Raw genomic sequence first — 20,774 nt, 5'->3', positions numbered from 1 at the left:
TCATATCTTGCCAAAATCAGCATTAAATGGTTGCATACGAGGATAGATTTGCATGACTGGTCCCCATGATGAGTACTAGTACCACTTGATAGGCAAGCTAGTATGGGTTTTATTTCAGAGCGAGGGAGATTCACCCAATTTTTCACGACTTTTCGAGTTATTTTTAATTCACTCAGTTTGATATTTGGACCGTATTTGTGTTCGACATTTCTGGTGTTTTAATATCTTGTGAGACTTATTTGTGTCATCTGATAGTGTTTATTAATGTGTCGTTGACTAAAATTGTAGTATAGGGCCCTAATGAGCTCAGTGTGATAAAAATATTAGTTTTATGGGAGGATAAGGAACACGTGTACGAAAGAAATAACCATCGCCGACGAAAATAAATGAAGAGATAGGGAAGATGACCTGTGCTTATGACTGCAAGTGCTATTCCACAAAGCAGCCATACTGACACAGGGTCACATTGCAGACGATGCGAATGGTCTTCTTCTCAGTCTACCTACATATGCTGCATCGCCGGTACTTAAGAGCAGAAGAACGGTACTTTCCTTGTGTGTTACTGTTCTCTGAAGATAGATGGGCGCCCTCCATGGCTTTCTTACCAGATGGTGCTGGAGGAGAGTAGTGCCACTTAAGTTTGTGACTTTGAACTAACTCATTTTTTTGTGAATAATGCGACAAGCATAGTAATCATAATTACAATTGATATCACCAGTCTCTAAATAAAGTTATTCATAGTGTAGTAGAGGAACACACTCTCCCTAATCGTCAAATATGCCATGACACGTATGTCATGCCACCCGTCGTCAGATCACAATCTCGTACATGTACGTCATGCCACCCGTCCGCAACGGGTTGATATCATAATATATCTCAATATTATCTAATAACTCCGAGGTAATCACTTCTACCCGCATCAACAAAGGCGAACCCTGAAACACAATCTTCAAGGAATAAATAAAAAACTACAAGAATATAGGAGTTTATTACATCGTCTGCAACCTACCTAAGTTAGCACAAACTGATACATCCGTCATCAAGACACAAGATCACAGTCACAGCCATTCAGCAGTTCGAAGTCGGAACATCGAAGTGTCGAAGACGTCAAAGAGAGATATGCGTGAGATTGTGAGGTTGGCCAGGGAGTGTGGGAGAGGGGGGAGTAGGGGGAGGTAAGTAAGTGGAAATGGTGAAGGACGAGGAGAAGGAAAATGTGGAAGTGGTGGTGGTGGTAAAGGTAGAGGTAGTGGAGGAGAAGGAGGGTGTGGTGGAGGTGGAGGTAGTGGTAAAGGTGGAGGTAGTGGAGGAGAAGGAGGGTGTGGTGGAGGTAGAGAAGGAGAAAAAGGAGATTGAGGACGCGCTGGGGAGGTGAAGGTGGTGGTGGTGGAAGAAGAAGAGGACGACGAGGAGGAGGAAGAAAAAAAAAGTGGAGGGGGAGGGAAGGGAGGCTGGTTAGGGCAAATACTTCAGGGATGACGTCACTTTCATTTTCTCTTATTCTCTAAGTCTAAAGAAGACTGAAGGCAGGAACGTATCAAACTTCTCACCACCAATATCGGGAAAGCTATCATCCTGTCTGCTTTCATTCAGTCTAAACGGCAGAGGTGAAGGGATTTCGACGAGCAAAAAGCAAAGAGATGCAAACGAACGCGTATCCTAAAGGCGCCACCTCGCAGAATCCGAGATCCTTAAGAATGCCTGCTGGTGAAGCTGGGGTCTTTTTAAGTATGGCGGGGGCATCGTCAGGAGGTCCCGCCTGCCGTGCCTGGCGTACAGAGTTCCCGGATGACGGCGGGGAGCACGTAAGCAGGCGCGGCCACACTACATACTGACGCCGTGGATGTGAAAGTACCAGTTATGTAGGGGAAGCCTCTTAACACGCAAAACAGGACCTTCCCAATGCTGAAGACCCGCTGCTATCCTACCAGAAGTCTAAACCTAGGAGCTCGGGGAAAGCTATGCCCTTCACGAACACGTTTTTATTTATTTTTATTTTTTTATAGCGGGTAGCTAACCTGAGGAAGTCGAATATCACTACAAATCAGAGCTGGTTATCACGTGCACCAAGGCTACAAAGCGTAGTCCAGCAACAAGTGTTATAAGCTTATAAATAAGAAGTAAAATAATATTTTCGTGCAACAGCAACAAGTGTGACTGTTTAATCGGGTAACATAGTCTTATGACTATTATTTATTTATGTGCATATCAGTCCCCATCATTTTTTTTGCATATGAGGCAGACAGGTGTGTTAGTGGGTAGGTATGCAGGTTGTGTGGGGATGGTCGGGAGGGGTAGAGTGAGGGGGTGGGGACGAGGAAGAGAGAGGGGGAGGGGGTGGGGACGAGGAAGGGAAGAAGGGAGGGGTGGGGACGAGGAAGAGAGGGGGAGGGGGTGGGGACGAGGAAGAGAGAGGGAGGGAGTGGGGGGCGAGGAAGGGAAGAGGGGGAGGGGGTGGGGACGAGGAAGAGAGAGGGAGGGAGTGGGGGGAGAGGAAGGGAAGAGGGGAATGGGGTGGGGGCGAGGAAGAGAGGAGGGGGTGGGAGGAGAGGAAGGGAAGAAGGGAGGGGGTGGGGACGAGGAAGAGAAGAGGGGGAGGGGGTGGGGACGAGGAAGGGAAGAGGGGGAGGGGGTGGGGACGAGGAAGGGAGAGGGGAGAGAGGGGGGTACCCGGAACCGCCATGGAATGAGGGGTCGGTACATGAGGACTTGTCCAGTCTTGCACACTAATCTCCGCCTTGTGGTCTTATTAGTATCCACGGGAAGCCCTCACGCCCGCGCCCACGTTCCGGTCATTTCTCTGCAACCCGCCCATCTGTGCCACTAGTCATCCTTCTCTCTATCATCACTACCAGCATCACAAAGGTTAGCATATCGTCCTGTAATCACCCTTGTCTTCACAACAGCACTTCTCGACTGCACATATGCCAGTGTCGTCTACGCCACAGATAACATCTCTTAAAACGTCTATCATATATGCAACCACAGTTATTAACACCCTACCATCATACATCCTATTATTCACCACGTCTAACCCAGTGGCCATTTCTCCCGCTTCTGATGAGGGGCTTCGGGAAGAACAAATGGCAGAAAAGGATGAATTTACCCAGAAAGTATTCCCTCTCCCTCTCCCTCCCACCCCTCTCTCAGAAAAAAAAGAATGTACCCAAACAGACACACAATAACATATGGCCGTATCCCATGACGTGTAATTCTCGGCAAGAAAAAAAAAAAATTGTGTTCCACGTCAACGCAATGTTACGTAAGGTTTTCTCTCCTCCCTTACATACAGACACTCTCCTGACCCTGACACGACCTTCGCTATTGACGTTGAGAAGAGAGGGACCGAAGTGGAAAGTTCTCTCGCACAAGCAAAGGAAAGTTACAGTATGAACCTCGATATGCAAACGGAGAGAGAGGTTCGACATCATATACAAGTCGAAAGTTAAAACTCTTCCAAAATATATTTATATATGTATATATATATATATGTATCTATGTTTATACTTATGTACTCTACTTATACCTATGGAGGATATCGAACTGTATAGAATTATGATGCATGGCTACAGTTCACTATATATGTTAACTTTTCCTATACAAAATATACTTGTTTTTTTCTCTCGAAACAACACTAAGATCAGTCCAGCTGAGAAAGATAATGCAGAGTAACTCTAATTGTGCGCTACATGCAATACTGGAGACTGTATTTTCCTGCGATACAGTATATTTTAAGAGAGGAGACGAGAATTTGAAATATATATGCGAAAGTCAGCGCAATTGCACGCGCTTCTGTATGTTTTATTCAATGTGTTTATTTTCGTGTGCGTATTTGTATGTGTGTGTTCATCTGCACCTCTGTCAGAATGCGGGTTTGTGTCCGAGTGCGCGCGCAATGATTAATCTACTAAAATATACGGAGTTTCATCACTATTCTGCTTGATACAGCAAGCTGGCGCGTCGGTACATAATTCATAACTCAACGTCAGAGAAACAGTGTTACACTCTCTCAATGATGCGTTGACCTGGCGTTCTTGAAAATATCTGGGGGGGGGAAGTGGTAGTCTTTCTCTCTCTCTCACTCTTTCATCCTTTTGAGATGTATGTAATCACTTGTCTCAATAAACTCGTCAAAGTAAAAAAAAGTCTCTCTCTCTCTCTCTTTCTCTCTCTGCGCTTCGACCGCGTGTCCCTAGCCACTCATAGACCCGTAGCCTCTAGTAGCCCACACGTAGCATCCCAGGCACCTCTCCATCTTCTCTTTCCGAGAAGAAGCGTCTACGAGTCGGCTTTCTTCATCCCGAAGAAGGACGAGGAATCTCCCTGAAGTCGGTTGGTCAGCATTACCATGTTGACTGCACGCTTAAATGTCATGTTCTGCTTCGCCTCTTCCTCCTTGTATTTCTGCGGGGGGAAAGGGGCGTTAGTGTGGCGAATTCGGGCGAGAGCGGTGAGGACTATATGGTCATGTTATTGGAGCTCATATAGTTGTGAGTTGGTATGTAGGCGGGAATGTTTGTGCGCGCGCGCGCGTGTGTGTGTGTGCGTGTCAGTTAAAACATATATATATATATATATATATATATATATATATATATATGTGTGTGTGTGGATGTGTGGATGTGGGTGTGTGTGTCAATTAAAACGTGTGTGTATGTGTGTGTGCATATATATACAGATATGTGTATATATACATACATTTATGTGTATGTATACATATATCTATATATACATATACATACATATATATGTATATGTTTATATACATATATATACATATATACAACATTCAACAATAAAAAGAGAAATAACTACTGAATATGAAACAGCAAGTGATTTATCAACGAATCCATCCAAGTGATGACGAAAGAGAAAAAGAAACTAATGAGGAACTCAAACTATTTAACATACGAAAACCAACATCAAAATCAGTGAATGCACTGTTGAATACAAACCGAATAGAATGACATGACGACTCACGTGGTATGGCAAACCACGTGACATGGCAACTCTTACCTTCTCTCTGCAAAGCAACTGGGGTTACGAAAGGATGTCAACAAGGAAAAGGGAAATAAAGGGCATTCAAAAGACAGAGACAAACAGAGAGAGGGGGACAGTGCACCGCCTTGAGGAATGCCTGTGTGATCCAAATCTAAGTGTGTTGCAAATACAAGGACATCTGTACAAGTGCTAGACATGTCTCTGTGCAACCTCGCAGTGTCTGATTTGATTCCATGTGTCACATCTCATTTTTCGGCCACTGGAGGCGAGTTCGTCCTGCTCTTCATCTCCTTACAGAGAGGGCCTCGTGTAGGACCGGAATGAAATCTTGTAATCCTACAGATCCTACGATTCCTACGCTATGTATTTTGGTGGTGTCTTTTGCTGGTTTTATTTTTTTCTGTCTCTCTCTATCTGCAATATACAGTGCTCTCGTTACGCAACTACTCGGTCTAGCTTTCTCTTTCGCCGTATTGTTCTCGCTTACGTGAGATGTCAACATCTACGACTACTTCTAGGTTACTTACTTTCCAACAACTCTACGATAAAAATTGATGGAGAAAATAAAGAAAAAAAACTACATGTGGATAAACCTTAATTTTACACTACATACTGAACGGAAACCTTTAAGATCTCACTTTATAATTGTGGGGAAAAAGTGTGGAATAGAAGTGTCTCAAACTTTCATTACGGATTCTGTCTACGTGTAGAAAACCTACAGATATTTAAAATCAAATGAATAAATGTGGATAAAAAAAAACATACCAGTTTTAGATGGCGAAGGAAAGGTGATTTCGTCAGATACTCAATAAGAAGGACAGGAAAAGAACATTTCTGTCTCACTAGAGTATGTAGGTTTCGTATTATTAATGCCCATTAAGATGAAATTCATCCCAAAAGCCTCACATTAAAAGGGCAAATTACTTAGGACACTGAAATACCCTTTTCACACCATCCTTTTTAAGTTGTATCGTCCCTGACATACCCTTAACCAGACCTCTTCAGGCACATCCAAAAACAAACTCATCTTAATTAGGATCCAATTAAGATTTAACATCTGAGGTCCGCTAAGAGAGTATTTGGGAAACGATATGTAGTTCTGACGTCATCACGCCATCCTTCCCCTTTCTCCCCTTCCCTACTACTACTTCATTTTACTCCCCCCCCCCCTCCCTCTCTCCTTTCTTCTCCCGTTCCATTCCCCTCTCTTCTCCTTTCCTCCTCTTCCCTCCCTCCTCTCTTTCTCTCTCTTCCCTTCTTTCCCCTTCCTCTTCCCCTTCTTTTCCTTTCCTTTCTTTTCCCTTCCTTCCTCCCCCCTCCCCTCCCCTTCCCTCCTCTCCCCTCCCCTTCCCTCCTCTCCTCTAACCTCCCCTTCCCTCCTCTCCTCTAACCTCCCCTTCCCTTCTCTGCCCTCCCCTTCCCTCCTCTTCTCTCCCCACCCCTTCCCTCCTCTTCTCTCCCCACCCCTTCCCTCCTCTTCTCTTCCCACCCCTTCCCTCCTCTTCTCTCCCCACCCCTTCCCTTCTCTTCTCTCCCAACCCCTTCCCTCCTCTCCTCTCCTCCCTCCTTAATCCCCCCTCCCCCCTGCTTCATCTACTCTCCTCCCCTCCCTCCTTCATCCCCTCCCTTCCCTTCCTCCTTCATTCTCCTCTCCTCACTCATCATCACCCCTCCCTTCCTTCATACTCCCATCCCATCCGTTCCCTTCCCATCCCTTAGTCCTTCATCCCCCTCTCCCCCCTCCCCCCTTTCTTCCCCCGCCCCATACTCCCTTCAGGCAGCGTCATCACACGTGTTGCGGGAGGGGGCGTGGGCGTGGGTGTGCAGGGTCGTTAGGAGACAGTTAGGATCAGGCAACTCACGTGTGCGTCGTCCTGCAGCAAATCGATCGATTTTGGAATTTGACGAGAGAGAATAGGAGTTTTGTGACTAATTGGACTTGTTATTCAACTTAAGATTACGTGTTGGGTAAAAAAAAAAAGCTTGGGTCTGTTTTATTACTATAGTACAGATTTATTATATCTTATGGGTGTTATTGGTGATTTTTTTTTTTTTTTATGTATATATATTTTTGGTTTAACTATTAATTATATGTGTTTCACAAGATGCTGCTAATATTGCTAAGTTAAATGTGTCATGTTAAAATGTTTTAAGCAATGTACAGTTTTGTTATAGCATTTTATCTATGCTACAAAAAATATTGATGTTTTTTTTTTCTCTCAAAAATTAAAGAAGACGATTCTGTTATTGATGTGATTAAGAAATTAAGATTAGCCTACCTATATATGATTATATGAGTATATATATGTACATACATATCCTCATATAGGTGTACATGTACATACACAAATACATACATACATAACAACTCAATCTACAACAGAATCATCATGTTATCATTAGTAACATTTAATACCATCAGTTATAAAACATTCCTAAATTCATATAACTATAACTTACTATTCTAATACACCAATCATAAATAAACTAAGTCTACAGGTTGTTAAAAAAAATACATAGATCTAAAAAAAAAAAAATACAAAAATAAAAATAAATGAAAAAAAACACGTTCACATTATTTACAATAGTGGGTTTATATGTATAATTTTCTGTTATTCTGGAACACGCCCATGCTTTTTGATACAAAAATAAGAATCTAAAATAAACTGGCATAGCAGAGTGCAAAAAATAATCTTTAACAAAAAAATCTTTTTTTTCATCATTACCATTATCTATGTTGTTATTGCTGTTCTCGCGATTATGATTATCATTGTTATCATTATTGCTATCATTGTTATTATTATCATTGTTGCTGTCATTGTTACCTTTATCACTGTATCCATTGTCAATATTGTTGGTGGTAATATTATTATTGGTATTGTTGTTCATATCATTATCATTGTTATTACGGTTGTTGTTATTGTTGTTATTAGCACTGTTGTTCGTGCTTATCATCATTATCATTATTATCATTATCATTATCATTATCACTATTATCTGTATAATGATTAGTAGTAGTAGCAGAAGTCATATTAGTAATAACATCAATATTCTAATTAAAATTTTATAATAATACTATCATTATCAATATCATTATTGTTTTTAATTATTCTTACTATCACTATAATCACCACTCGTAGTAGTATCACCATTATCATTACATACTGGGAATACATACTTTAGTATGACAAGATATACTTTAGTATGACACTCAAAACAAGCATGGATTTGATTTTCATTAGTTCATATCATACACTCGTTATATTTACTTGACTTTGCAGTTGAATCATGCATGTTTGATTGCATAAGGTCAACTTGGGTGTAACATTGTAAACTGGATTTAATTTGGTGCTTAAAACATAAATGTATAGGAATTTATTATGTGAATTATTACTGATATAACTTCTGGTTCTGTTTAATACGTTTTTTTCTTCGAAATTTGCAGTTTTATGAAATAAAATATATCATTCAGTTTTGACTTTTCTAGTTTCATCCCAAAAGGATCTGATAATATATAGATCTTGCATTGTTCATTGCAAGATACAACCCACAATACTTACCATTGACATCAATTGTAACTTTAAAGACATTTTGAGTAAGTGGTTATTGATTCTATAATTTGAGAAATTCCGTTGAACTCTGACCTCTGTTCCAGTGAATAAGCCAGTTCATTTGACGATCTTTCCCCCTCTGGACGGCGATCAGAATTCAATTCCATGCACAGTGACTGAGATAAGTATTTCCATCTATCGTAGAAGGTAATACTTGGTAATGCAGCGTAGTTACCATGGGCTAGAAATAACTAGTCCCCTTCCAGCTAATATATTTCCATCCCCTTGGACTGTACAATTATAATCAGTCATGTGCTTTTGTGCAATCATGTGGTGACAAGCAGTCATGTCTATTATATATATATATATTTTTTTTAAATCTAACCACCGGATATTTACGTGTTATTACCAATAGGATAAGAATCTGTTATCCGATCCCTTATCAATAGCTATCGTTTCTGATAGGAAAAAAAACTTTCTGTCATTCTGAAAACTTCAAATGGGAAAAAATATATATATATAATATATATATATATGTATATATATGTATATATACGTCTATATTTACCCTATCATATATAAAATATAAATCTTCTATATATCCTTTCGTCTCCCTTCCATCCCTTTCATATAAGAAAATAAATCTTCCTTTTCCTTCCTTCCTCCCCTCTCCACTCCCCTTCTTCTTCTTCTTCTTCTTCTTCTTCTCCTTCTTCTTCATCCTTCTCCTCCTCCTTCTTCTTCTTCTTCTTCTTCTTCTCCTTCTTCTTCTTCTTCTTCCTCCCCCTCCTCCTCCTCCCCCTCCCCTCTGCCTTCCCCACCTTACCTGTGGATTTCTGGATGGAAGATCAGCCAGGTATTCTTTGATCCCGTTCCTCGTGGGGTCAGCAATGGTGAGGGAAGACAGACAGCCGTCCACCGTTCCTAAGACGATGGTTCTCCCGTCCTCACTCGCTGCGATGGCTGTCAGCTCGGCCTGCACGCGATAGTTGGCGATCATTTTGCCGTCGGTTAGTCTGCAGGACGGGGGAGGTGCTTTTGTGAATGGGAAATAGAGCGCGGGTATTTACGCACGTAGGTGTGTAGTCATGCTTGTACGTGCGCACACACATATATACGTTTGCTGAACTATACACACATGCATAAACGAACACACACACATATACACACGCAGAAATACACACACACACAATTTCTCTCTCACTCTGTCTCTCTCTCTCTTTCTATCTTTCTTTCTCTTTCTCTCTCTCTTTCTATCTCTCCCTCCCCTTCTCTCTCTCCCTCTCTTTCTTTCCCTTCTCTCTCCCCCTTCCCTCCTCTTCTATCCCCTCTCCCCCCCCCTCCTCCTCCCCCTTTCCCTCTCCCCCCCCCTCCCCCTTCCCTCCCCTCCCCCTCTCCCTCCCCATCCCCCCTCCCTCCCCATCCCCTCTCCCCCTCCCCCCTCTCCCTCTCCCCCCCGACCCACCTGAACACCCGGATGGTCTTGCGTCCGCCGTGATAGTACAGCACATACTCATCCGTGCGAGTGAAGAGGCAGATGACAGAGAAGACGCCCTCAGCCACTCGGGGAATGAGGGTCCTGACGGAGGTACCGTGGCGGAGCTCCAGCAGTTCGAGTCCTCCTCTCGCTGGGGCGTAGAGGCCGTACCTCCCGTCCTTCGATACCTGCAGGAAGGTGGAGGTGAGGAGACACAGTTGGGACTTACGAGAGGTCGTCTGTGTTGTGCGGTGAGCGTGTCAAAAAAGGATCCATTTTCTCAAAAGTAGAAAGGCGAGATAACTCGAGATAAGTCGGATGACAATCATATCATGCATTTTATTTAAGAAAAAATCCTTTCTCAAGGATGCATCCACTCAAAACACAAAACGAACACGATATAGCTATATATAAAAAAAAGTCAGCAAAATGATCGAATTATCCATCATAACCCCCCCCCAAAAAAAAAAACAAAAAAATCGTAAAACGCACAGAACATCCCCTAAAAATCGCAAAGCGACCAAAACACCCTAAAAAAAATCGCAAACCAAACAAAACACCCTTAAAAAAATCACAAACCAAACAGAAAACCCTTAAAAACTCGCACCTTTCCTCCCCACTTGGCTATCGACCTCACAAACTTCTTGGTTCGAATGTCAACAATGTTCCCTTTGTCCTGGTCAATCAGTGCCACTTGGGTTGGCTTGTTGGGCAGAGGCACGACTAAGTGGAAGTCCTTGTAGCTCGGGTATTTCAAGGGCATTTTGTGTACCAACGTCCCGGTTTTTGCATGGTAGATCAAGAGGGCATCCTGTAAAGAAAATGGAAAGACTTAATGTGAAATTGTTGATGGAGTTATTTAGGGTTCTTTTGGGGGCATTTATGAATGTGATTTGATTTTTTTTTTCTGCGCGTGAGATCTCGTATTGTTTTATTTATTTTTATCTACATTTAATGAAAAAGGCTATTCATTGTAATTTTAGCAAATGGACACAGAAATAATCTTCCATTCATATTTCGACGAGGATTGCATAATCTTAATTTAACAAATAATTTATGCCCATTTATCTATATCTAAATCTATCTATCTATCTACCTACCTCCCTTCCTCCCATCCACCCTCAAACCCATCCACCCACCCATCTTCCTTCCCACCCACCCACCCACCTTCCCTCCTCCCTCTTTCCCACCCACCCTTCCACCCTCAAACCCACCCTCCACCCTCAAACCCACCCTCCCTCTTCCCTCCTTCCCACCCACCCTCCCACCCTCAAACCCACCTTCCCTCCCTCCCACTCACCCTCAATCCCACCCTCCCTCCCTCCTTCCCTCCCACCCTCAAACCCTCCTTGCCACCCACCCTCCCACCCTCCCTCCTCCTCCCTCCTTCCCACCCATCCTCCCACCCTCCCTCCTCCTCCCTCCTTCCCACCCTCCCACCCTCCCTCCTTCCCACCCTCCCTCCTCCTTCCTTCCCTCCCACCCACCCACCCACCCTCAAACTCACCCTACCCCCACCCTCCCACCCTCAAACCCTCTTTCCCACCCTCCTTCTCACCCACCCACCCATCCTCCCATGCTATCATACCTTCATGCTATCGATGGACGGAATGACGAGGAAGAGGCCGTCGGCGGTCACGGAAATGCTCTTGAAGGTCCGGATCGGGTACTCGAACTCGTACACTTTGGCGCCGTCGGGGATCGAGCGGGTCACGAGGTAACAGGAGAGCTCGCCCGTGCCCTCGGAGACCTGGAGAGAGGGAGAGGGGAAGGGAGGGAGGAGATAGAGGGGGAGAGAGGGAGGGAGAGAGGGAGGGAGGAGGGAAGGAGATGTAGGTGAGGGGTTGTGGGGGTGGGATTCGCGGGTGTGGAGAGAGAGAGGAGGGAAGGGGGAGAGAAGGAGGGAGTGGGAGAGAGAGAGGGAGGGAGGGGGAGGGGGGGAGAGAGGGAGGGAGGGGGAGGTGGAGAGGGGGAGGGGGGAGAGGGAGAGAGAGAGGAGGAGGGGGAGGGAGAGGGATAAGAGAAAGATAAGGAAAAAAAAGAATCCGTATGAGTATGAGCGTGAGTGTACCTACGTGTACATATATATATATATATATATATATATATATATATATATATATATATATATGTATACATATATCAAACAAGACCAATATATATATACATCAAACCATAAACCTTAACCAAAGCCCACACACACAAACAAACACAAACAAAGACAAACACACAGACACCTTCCTTCCTTCCACTTAAAACCCATCTTCCACAAGCCTCACCTTAGACACGGTGACGCATTTCGTATCGTCATCAAGAAGCATCAGCTGGTGAACATTTTTCTGTTCCGCCTTGAACACCACGGCTTCAGCGCGCACCATCCAGAACAGAACATTGCCCGATTCCGTTGAGACGATGTACCTTTGGGAGTTTAGTTTGTTAGATAAGGAATGCGTACCTTTGGGAGTTCAGTTTGTTAGATAAGGAATGCGTACCTTTGGGAGTTTAGTTTGTTAGATAAGGAATGCGTACCTTCGGGAGTTGAGTTTGTTAGATAAGGAATGCGTACCTTTGGGAGTTTAGTTTGTTAGATAAGGAATGCGTGCCTTTGGGAGTTTAGTTTGTTAGATAAGGAATTCGTGTTTTGTATATGATGTACTTTTGGGACTTTAGTTTGTTAGATAAGGAATTCGTACCTTCGGGAGTTCAGTTTGTTAGATAAGGAATGCGTACCTTTGGGAGTTTAGTTTGTTAGATAAGGAATGCGTACCTTTGGGAGTTAAGTTTGTTAGATAAGGAATGCGTACCTTTGGGAGTTTAGTTTGTTAGATAAGGAATGCCTACCTTTGGGAGTTCAGTTTGTTAGATAAGGAATGCGTGCCTTCGGGAGTTTAGTTTGTTAGATAAGGAATGCGTACCTTTGGGAGTTTAGTTTGCTAGATAAGAGAATGAACGTTTTGTATACGATGTACCTTCGGGAGTTCAGTTTGTTAGATAAGGAATGCGTTCCTTTGGGAGTTTAGTTTGTTAGATAAGGAATGGGTACCTTTGGGAGTTTAGTTTGTTAGATAAGGAATGGGTACCTTTGGGAGTTTAGTTTGTTAGATAAGGAATGCGTACCTTTGGGAGTTTAGTTTGTTAGATAAGGAATGCGTTCCTTTGGGAGTTTAGTTTGTTAGATAAGGAATGCGTGCCTTCGGGAGTTTAGTTTGTTAGATAAGGAATGCGTACCTTTGGGAGTTTAGTTTGTTAGATAAGGAATGCGTACCTTTGGGAGTTGAGTTTGTTAGATAAGGAATGCATACCTTTGGGAGTTTAGTTTGTTAGATAAGGAATGCGTTCCTTTGGGAGTTTAGTTTGTTAGATAAGGAATGCATACCTTTGGGAGTTTAGTTTGTTAGATAAGGAATGCATACCTTTGGGAGTTTAGTTTGTTAGATAAGGAATGCGTTCCTTTGGGAGTTCAGTTTGTTAGATAAGGAATGCATACCTTTGGGAGTTTAGTTTGTTAGATAAGGAATGCGTTCCTTTGGGAGTTTAGTTTGTTAGATAAGGAATGCATAGCTTTGGGAGTTTAGTTTGTTAGATAAGGAATTCGTGTTTTGTATATGATGTACTTTTGGGACTTTAGTTTGTTAGATAAGGAATGCGTACCTTCGGGAGTTTAGTTTGTTAGATAAGGAATGCATACCTTTGGGAGTTTAGTTTGTTAGATAAGGAATGCCTACCTTTGGGAGTTAAGTTTGTTAGATAAGGAATGCGTACCTTCGGGAGTTCAGTTTGTTAGATAAGGAGTTGAGTTTGTTAGATAAGGAATGCATACCTTTGGGAGTTTAGTTTGTTAGATAAGGAATGCGTACCTTTGGGAGTTTAGTTTGTTAGATAAGGAATGCATACCTTTGGGAGTTTAGTTTGTTAGATAAGGAATGCGTACCTTTGGGAGTTTAGTTTGTTAGATAAGGAATGCGTACCTTTGGGAGTTTAGTTTGTTAGATAAGGAATGCATACCTTTGGGAGTTTAGTTTGTTAGATAAGGAATGCGTGCCTTCGGGAGTTCAGTTTGTTAGATAAGGAATGCGTACCTTTGGGAGTTTAGTTTGTTAGATAAGGAATGCGTACCTTTGGGAGTTTAGTTTGTTAGATAAGGAATGCGTACCTTCGGGAGTTAAGTTTGTTAGATAAGGAATTCGTGTTTTGTATATGATGTACTTTTGGGACTTTAGTTTGTTAGATAAGGAACGCATACCTTTGGGAGTTCAGTTTGTTAGATAAGGAATGCGTGTTTTGTATATGATGTACTTTTGGGAGTTCAGTTTGTTAGATAAGGAATGCGTGTTTTGTATACGATTCAGTTCGTAAGTTAAGGGAATGTGTGTTTTGTATTTAGTTTTTATTTTTCGTTGCTATAGTTCTGTGAGTTAAAATGTTGATATTATCTTGATTTCATTAAAAAATCACTGTGGTCGAGCGTCAGTTGAACTTGACATTAATTTTTTTTTATTTCATAATCTAATGTCGAGATTTATTTAGTTAGTTTGTACTATATAAAAAAAGAAAGAAAAAAATGAATAAGGAGAACACCATACTGACTGAACTACTATAAATAATCAGCCCAGTACATCTTTCCAGCGACTCAAAAAAATAAAAAATCCTGGAAAAAAAATATATATAATTACAGAATAATTACAGGTTATTTCACCAACCTGCTATTGTTGGTGATCTTCGCATGAGTGACAATCGCACCGAGGGGAGAGTCAGCCAACTTGCTCACCAACTTGCCTAACTTAAGATTCCAGATTCCCACGCAATTCCTAGTTACTGTTACGGCTAACGGTAGAGTGACAGCCAGGCTGTTGACAGGGAGAATTTGGTTAGAATTTGCTTTCTTGTTTGATCAAACAGGCTTTTGAGCAAGCACGTATATGTATACATAAGAAACACTTCCGAGATCGTGTAAATATATGTTGGAATGTATTTCCTCTCTCTATCTATCTATCTATCTCCATCTATCTCTATCTCTATCTCTGTCTCTGTCTCTGTCTCTCTCTCTCTCTCTCTCTCTCTCTATATATATATATATATATATATATATATATATATATATATACATATATATATATTCATTTATATTCATATATCTTTCCATCTCTCTCTCTCTCTCTCTCTCTCTCTCTCTTTCTTTCTCTTTATCTACATATATTATATATATATTCTATATATATTATATATATATTTCCTCTCTCTCTCTCTCTCTCTTTTCCTCTCTCTCTTCCTCTCTCTCTTCCCCTCTCTCTTCCTCTCTCTCTTCCCCTCTCTCTCTCTCTCTCTCTCTCTCTCTCTCTCTCTCTCTCTCTCTCTCTCTCTCTCTCTCTCTCTCTCTCTCTCTCTCGCTCGCTCTCCATCTCAAGCTACCTCAAGCTATCTCTATATATCTCTATATCTCTATTTACCTAGCTCTATCTGTCTCTCTCTATCTCTCACACACACACCTAATATCGTCGACCTGCAGTTCGTGACGATCAATGACGTGAACTTGTTCGAAGATGTTGTTGATATTCCACACCTTGACGGTCCGATCGAGGGAGGAAGTTATCACCTGCGAGTATGAAGAAGATTGATGTAGTTATCCCTAAAATATTGAGATTTCGTTCCCGTTTTCTGTGATTCGAACGGTGAGAAAACGGATGAGTTGAGACTAATTTGTTTTTTGTTTTCTGTGTATGTTTTGGATCATCTATATTTGTTAATGTAATAAACATATGATAATTATATACTTAAAGAAGACATCAGAATGATAATTTCATTCGAACTTTTGTTGTCCACTGCGCATTATACTCACGCCATCTAAATCAATTTTCTATTCCCTCATAACTCATTACTAATTTATCGTAACTACCCATCCCCTTCACTTATAACCCCTCCTTTCCCCTTACTTACAGCCCTTCCTCTCCCCTCACAAATCTTCCCCATCTTCCTAACTCCCCCCCCATCTCCCCACGCCCCACCCTGACTCCCTCACAAAACACTCCTCCCACGCCCTTTCTCCCATTCCCTCACAGTCTCAAAATACTCACCGAATTCCAATTTCCGACAGTCAGAGCCACCATATCCATAATGCGACCGAAATGGGCGTCTAGTACTTTGAGCAGTTCTTGAGTTTCTAGTTCCCATACATATAGGTTTTTCCTGGAAAGAAAACGGAAGGAGGGAGGGTGGGAGGGAGAGGGTAAACTATGGTAAAATTGGAAAGTGGTTATTGGATGAACTGAGGTGATGGTGAGATATATTTTCTGTATAAGATGTATGAAGAGGTTCTGAATTAATGTTGAAATGCAGCTATTAAAACAATAATGGTAATATTGATAATATTAATTTTCATAATAAAAATAACAATACCAAAAACAAGAACAACAATATCATCTACAATAGATAAGAAAAATAGTAATAATAATGTATACAATAAATAGTAATGATAATACTACAACAGTAAATAATAATGATAATAATATCAACAAAGGTGACAGCAATAATAATGAAAGCAAATACAGCCAGAATACCAACATCACATGAAAATAATGATGAGAATAAGAGTATTAGTGATGACGATCATGATGATGATAATGATAAAGATAATGATAAGAATGATAATGATGCCACTTATAATGATGATGATGATGATGATGATAATGTTAATAATAATAATAACAAAAATTAAAAAAAAACTATTTCTTCTTCTACCACAACAATAATAAAAATACCAACAATAATAACAAAAAAATAACCAAACTAATCCACTTCAATCAATCTAACACCCCTTCCCCTCCATCTCAGGGGGCCCCCTCACGACTCACTCACCTCACACCAGCCACGGCATACTTGTACCCTTTCGACAGGACGCATGAGTTCGACTTGAGAAGCTGCGTGGAGATGTTCCTGATGCCGTGGGGAAGCCTCAAGGTCCAGCCTTTTCCAGAGTCGACTTCCCATGCCTGGTGGGGGGAAGGGGGTGAGTTGGGGTGAGAAGGGGTGAGTAAGGGGGTTAGTGAGTAGGGGGGATTGAGTGGTGAGTAGGGGGGTTGGGTGGTGAGTGGGGGCGATTGGGGTCGGGGGGTGTTAGGGAGTAGGGGGATTGGGGAGAGGGGGTTGGGAGTAGGGGGCGATTGGGGTGGGGAGTAGGGAGTAGGTAGGATTGGGTGGTGGGTGGGGGTAGTGGGGTTGGGGGATGGAAGGGATATGTTAGTTAAGGTTGGGTTGGAATTCATATTCTTTGTAAGTTGTTTTTTTTTTAATTTTGAATTGGGATATAGTATGATTGTAGTTCTATAGTGTTCTTTGTCTCTGTCTGTCTCTCTCTCTCTCTCTCTCTCTCTCTCTCTCTCTCTCTCTCTCCCTCTCTCTCCTCTCTCTCACTCCTCTCTCTCACTCCTCTCACTCTCTCTCTCTCTCTCTCTCTCATTCTCTCTCTCTCTCCTCTCTCCTCTCTCCTCTCTCCTCTCCCTCTCTCCTCTCCCTCTCTCTCTCTTCTCTCCTTCTTTCTTCTCCCTCTCCTCCCCTTCTCCTTCTCTCTCCCTTCCTCCTTTCTCCTCTCCTTCCTTCCCTTCTCCCTCCTCTCACTCCCTCTCCCTCCCCTTTCCCTCTCCTACTCCATCTCCCTCTCCTTCTTCTCCTTCTCCTTCTCCTTATCCTCTCCCTCTTCCTCTCCCTCTCCCTTTTCCTTTTCCTCTTCTTCTCACTCTTCCTCTCCCTCTCCCTCTCCCTCTCCCTTTCCCTCTTCCTCTCCCTCTCCCTCTCCCTCTCTCTCACTCTTCCTCTTTCTCTTCCTCTTCCTCTACCTCTTCCTCTCCCTTTCCATCTCCCTTTCCCTCTCCCTCTTTTTCTCTCACATTCCCTTCCACTCACCACATTCTTAGAACAAACCACATACGATCAAAGACAAACCACATACACTCGAAGACAAACCTTGAAGCCCAACATGAAGGTGCCAATCAAGTGCTTCTGGTCGTGGGTCAGGTGAAGCATGAGGAGTTTCTCGTCATTAGGGGCGATGATCTTATCCAAGGTCCAAGAGGTTTCGCCCTTAGTGAAGACACACACGTCCTGTTCATGTTCTTGTACGCAGCAGTACATGTATGTTCGACAGGTAGTCCAAGTCATCACACTGGTAATGAGAAAATTATATATATATATACATATACATATAAATATATATATATATATATATATTTTTTTTTTTTTTTGTTTTTTTTTTTTTTTTTTTTTTTTTTTTTCGAATTTTCGAATTTTCGAAACGGTTGTTGTTTCTAATAGGGTTGTCTTTTGCACGATGAAAGAAATCACTTTTCTACAGGATTTTTTTTTTTTTTTTAATGTTGATTATCTATTCTCAGTAATAATTGAGAAAATATTGATAAAGAAGACAAAAAAGGATTAGATATATTTTTAGATCAACCGCCTGAAGAATTATGGTAATCTCACCCTTAACAATGAGAAATTTAGTTCTAAATACCGTACGTCTCTCATAACTGTTCTTCTATAACCCTAAGAAGAACAGAATAAATAATAATAATAATAATAATAATAAATAAATAAACAACAATAATAATAATGATAATAAATAAATAAATAAACAACGATGATAATAATAAATAAATAAACAATAACAATAACAATAATAAAAATAATAATAACAATAATAATAACAACACAAATCCAACTATCCACCCTTTTCTATAAACCAATCACAACATCAGTCTCGGAATACCTATGGAAATTGAGTACTTCGAAGGCATCGCCTCCCACAACCGTGTGAATAAGGAGGTTCTTGTCGTCGAAGTCCCCAGACCAGCAGACGATGGAGTAGTCCTGAGGGCCCTTGAAGTCCATGAAGAGAATGGGTTTATCGATGGGAGAACTCACGCGCTCTTTGATCTCTCCTCGAAGTGTGTACAGGACCCATGATCTTAGAGAGAGAGAGAGAGTGTGTGGGTTGGAAATGAGTTTTAATGAGTTTTAATTTTTTTTTTTTTTTTTAATGGGTGGTGTTTGTGTTGTTGTTGTTTTTTGGCTGTTGTTGTCGATAAGTGTGGTTTGTATTTATTGTAACTATACTAATTGTTAGTGTATTTACGATATTTCCTGAAATCTTCATTTGAAGGGATTTTAATTAACAGTAACGTCACCTCAGTACCCATTATCATCACTATTATCATCATCATCATAACAACCAGAATAATATAATCAACCATTTTAAAAATATCATAACAACTATCCTTCTTTCCGGATGCCAACCACCCCACTCCACCCCACGGACGCTCGCTCGCTTGCTCACCTCTCGCCGTGTATGACAGCACAAGAATCAGACAAGAGGGAGCCTATGACAGTCTCCCCTGGCATGGGATTCTCCAGCAGGAAAAACTCACTGGTCAGCATGTTAAGGAGAACAGTCTGGGGGAGGACAGAGAGAGATATGTGGTGAGTTTGATGAGTTTCAATTGCAGATCCTTGCAATGGTTTGGTATCTGTGGATTGCTTATGTATGTTATATTTTGTCCGTCATTCGTATTATTGTTATTATTCAATCGTGAGATTATTCGTGTAGTTCTACCAATAAGAAACGTCAATTTCAGATTTGTCTCTTTAGTTTCAATGTTTCAAATCCTCTACAACTCTCGTTCTTCTGGTTTTCTTTCTGTCTTTCTTTCTCTCCTCTTTTTTTTCTCTCTTTCTCTATTGTCCCTCTGTCTTCTCACCTGGCTGTTATTAGTATGGGCAATGGAGTACTTGTTGTCTGGAGAAAGCACAAGGTCTTGCATAATGCCTTCGATGCCCGGGATGACCTCGCGAGTCAGGTCAGAGGTCGACAGGTCCCACGTAATGAACTTGTTCGAAACGCTGACGATATAACGCAAGTCGTTCGTCAGGCGGAATCCGAACACGGCGAACTGGTGACCCTCTAGCGAGTACTGTCAGGGCGGAGAGAATCAAAAGTTTAATATCTATCTTTTATAAAAAAAAAAAAACTTATTATGATTTTCCTTTCAATCTGACTGTAGAATGTATGATTGTAGAACTATTTCAAATCGGTTATTCACGATCATCTTTAAATAAAAAACAAACGCAGGAAATACTTAAAAGTGCACATACTCCAGTTCTGCAACATATCTGAAATCACGGCATGATATATAAACTAATAGCCGTAACTCGATACAAAACACCCTCTCCCTAAAATAAGATCACTCACCTTAAGAGGTCCCCCTGGCGTGTGGCTACAGTGGTACGTCGGCAGGAGACCACAGTGGTCGATCCCTTCGGCGTCACACTGCAATAGGAGGCTCTTCACATTAGGATTCGTCTCCATCTCCGGCAGAAGACGTCCTATCAACTGCGGCGCCAGCATGTCCGGGTACTGGGAGAGGATAGCCCCACCTAACCTCAAGGCGTCCGCCACCAACATCAGTTCTCTGGTGAGGTTGAGGGTTGAAGAAGAAAGAAAGAAGAGAAAAAAAAGGAGGTTTGATTCTTTGGGATTCGAAGGAGGTGTGGAATGTGGAGGGTTGGTATGGGGTTTGGGTTGTGGATATTTATTTATGGTGGTCTTAGCACTAGGGTTTTTGACCTTGTGGGGATTATATTGGATTTTATTTTCTCTGGTCTTCAGTTTTATTTCCTGGTGTCTGATGGTTGTGAGCGCAGAAGCTATTGCAAGCGTTATATTGTCACATTTACTATGGTCTAATATATAAACAGTA

General features: G+C 41.8%; 1 protein-coding gene across 1 annotated transcript in view; it reads right to left on the bottom strand.

The window, feature by feature from the left end:
• Nucleotides 1–3,140: 3,140 nt before the first annotated feature.
• Nucleotides 3,141–20,774, bottom strand: part of LOC122249606 (NACHT and WD repeat domain-containing protein 2) — a 75,132-nt gene continuing 57,498 nt past the window's right edge. The window contains exons 19-33 of the mRNA XM_086542881.1: nucleotides 20,267–20,486; nucleotides 19,776–19,988; nucleotides 19,355–19,470; nucleotides 18,788–18,985; nucleotides 17,986–18,184; nucleotides 16,882–17,015; nucleotides 16,101–16,212; nucleotides 15,516–15,622; nucleotides 14,730–14,876; nucleotides 12,309–12,447; nucleotides 11,618–11,779; nucleotides 10,637–10,840; nucleotides 10,018–10,217; nucleotides 9,379–9,568; nucleotides 3,141–4,404 (exon numbers count right to left, since the gene is read on the bottom strand). Of these exons, the coding sequence (XP_086399007.1) occupies nucleotides 4,279–4,404; nucleotides 9,379–9,568; nucleotides 10,018–10,217; nucleotides 10,637–10,840; nucleotides 11,618–11,779; nucleotides 12,309–12,447; nucleotides 14,730–14,876; nucleotides 15,516–15,622; nucleotides 16,101–16,212; nucleotides 16,882–17,015; nucleotides 17,986–18,184; nucleotides 18,788–18,985; nucleotides 19,355–19,470; nucleotides 19,776–19,988; nucleotides 20,267–20,486 (2,467 nt within the window). The 3' untranslated portion in view covers nucleotides 3,141–4,278. The remainder of the gene's footprint in view (nucleotides 4,405–9,378; nucleotides 9,569–10,017; nucleotides 10,218–10,636; nucleotides 10,841–11,617; nucleotides 11,780–12,308; nucleotides 12,448–14,729; nucleotides 14,877–15,515; nucleotides 15,623–16,100; nucleotides 16,213–16,881; nucleotides 17,016–17,985; nucleotides 18,185–18,787; nucleotides 18,986–19,354; nucleotides 19,471–19,775; nucleotides 19,989–20,266; nucleotides 20,487–20,774) is intronic.

Source organism: Penaeus japonicus, unplaced genomic scaffold (genome assembly GCF_977035675.1).
Source record: "Penaeus japonicus unplaced genomic scaffold, GWHDUDI00000001_assembly GWHDUDI00000001, whole genome shotgun sequence".
In the NCBI taxonomy this organism is placed as follows: Eukaryota; Metazoa; Arthropoda; class Malacostraca; order Decapoda; family Penaeidae; genus Penaeus; species Penaeus japonicus.
Note: the sequence above shows the minus strand (reverse complement) of the source record. Positions and strands in the feature narration are given on the sequence as shown.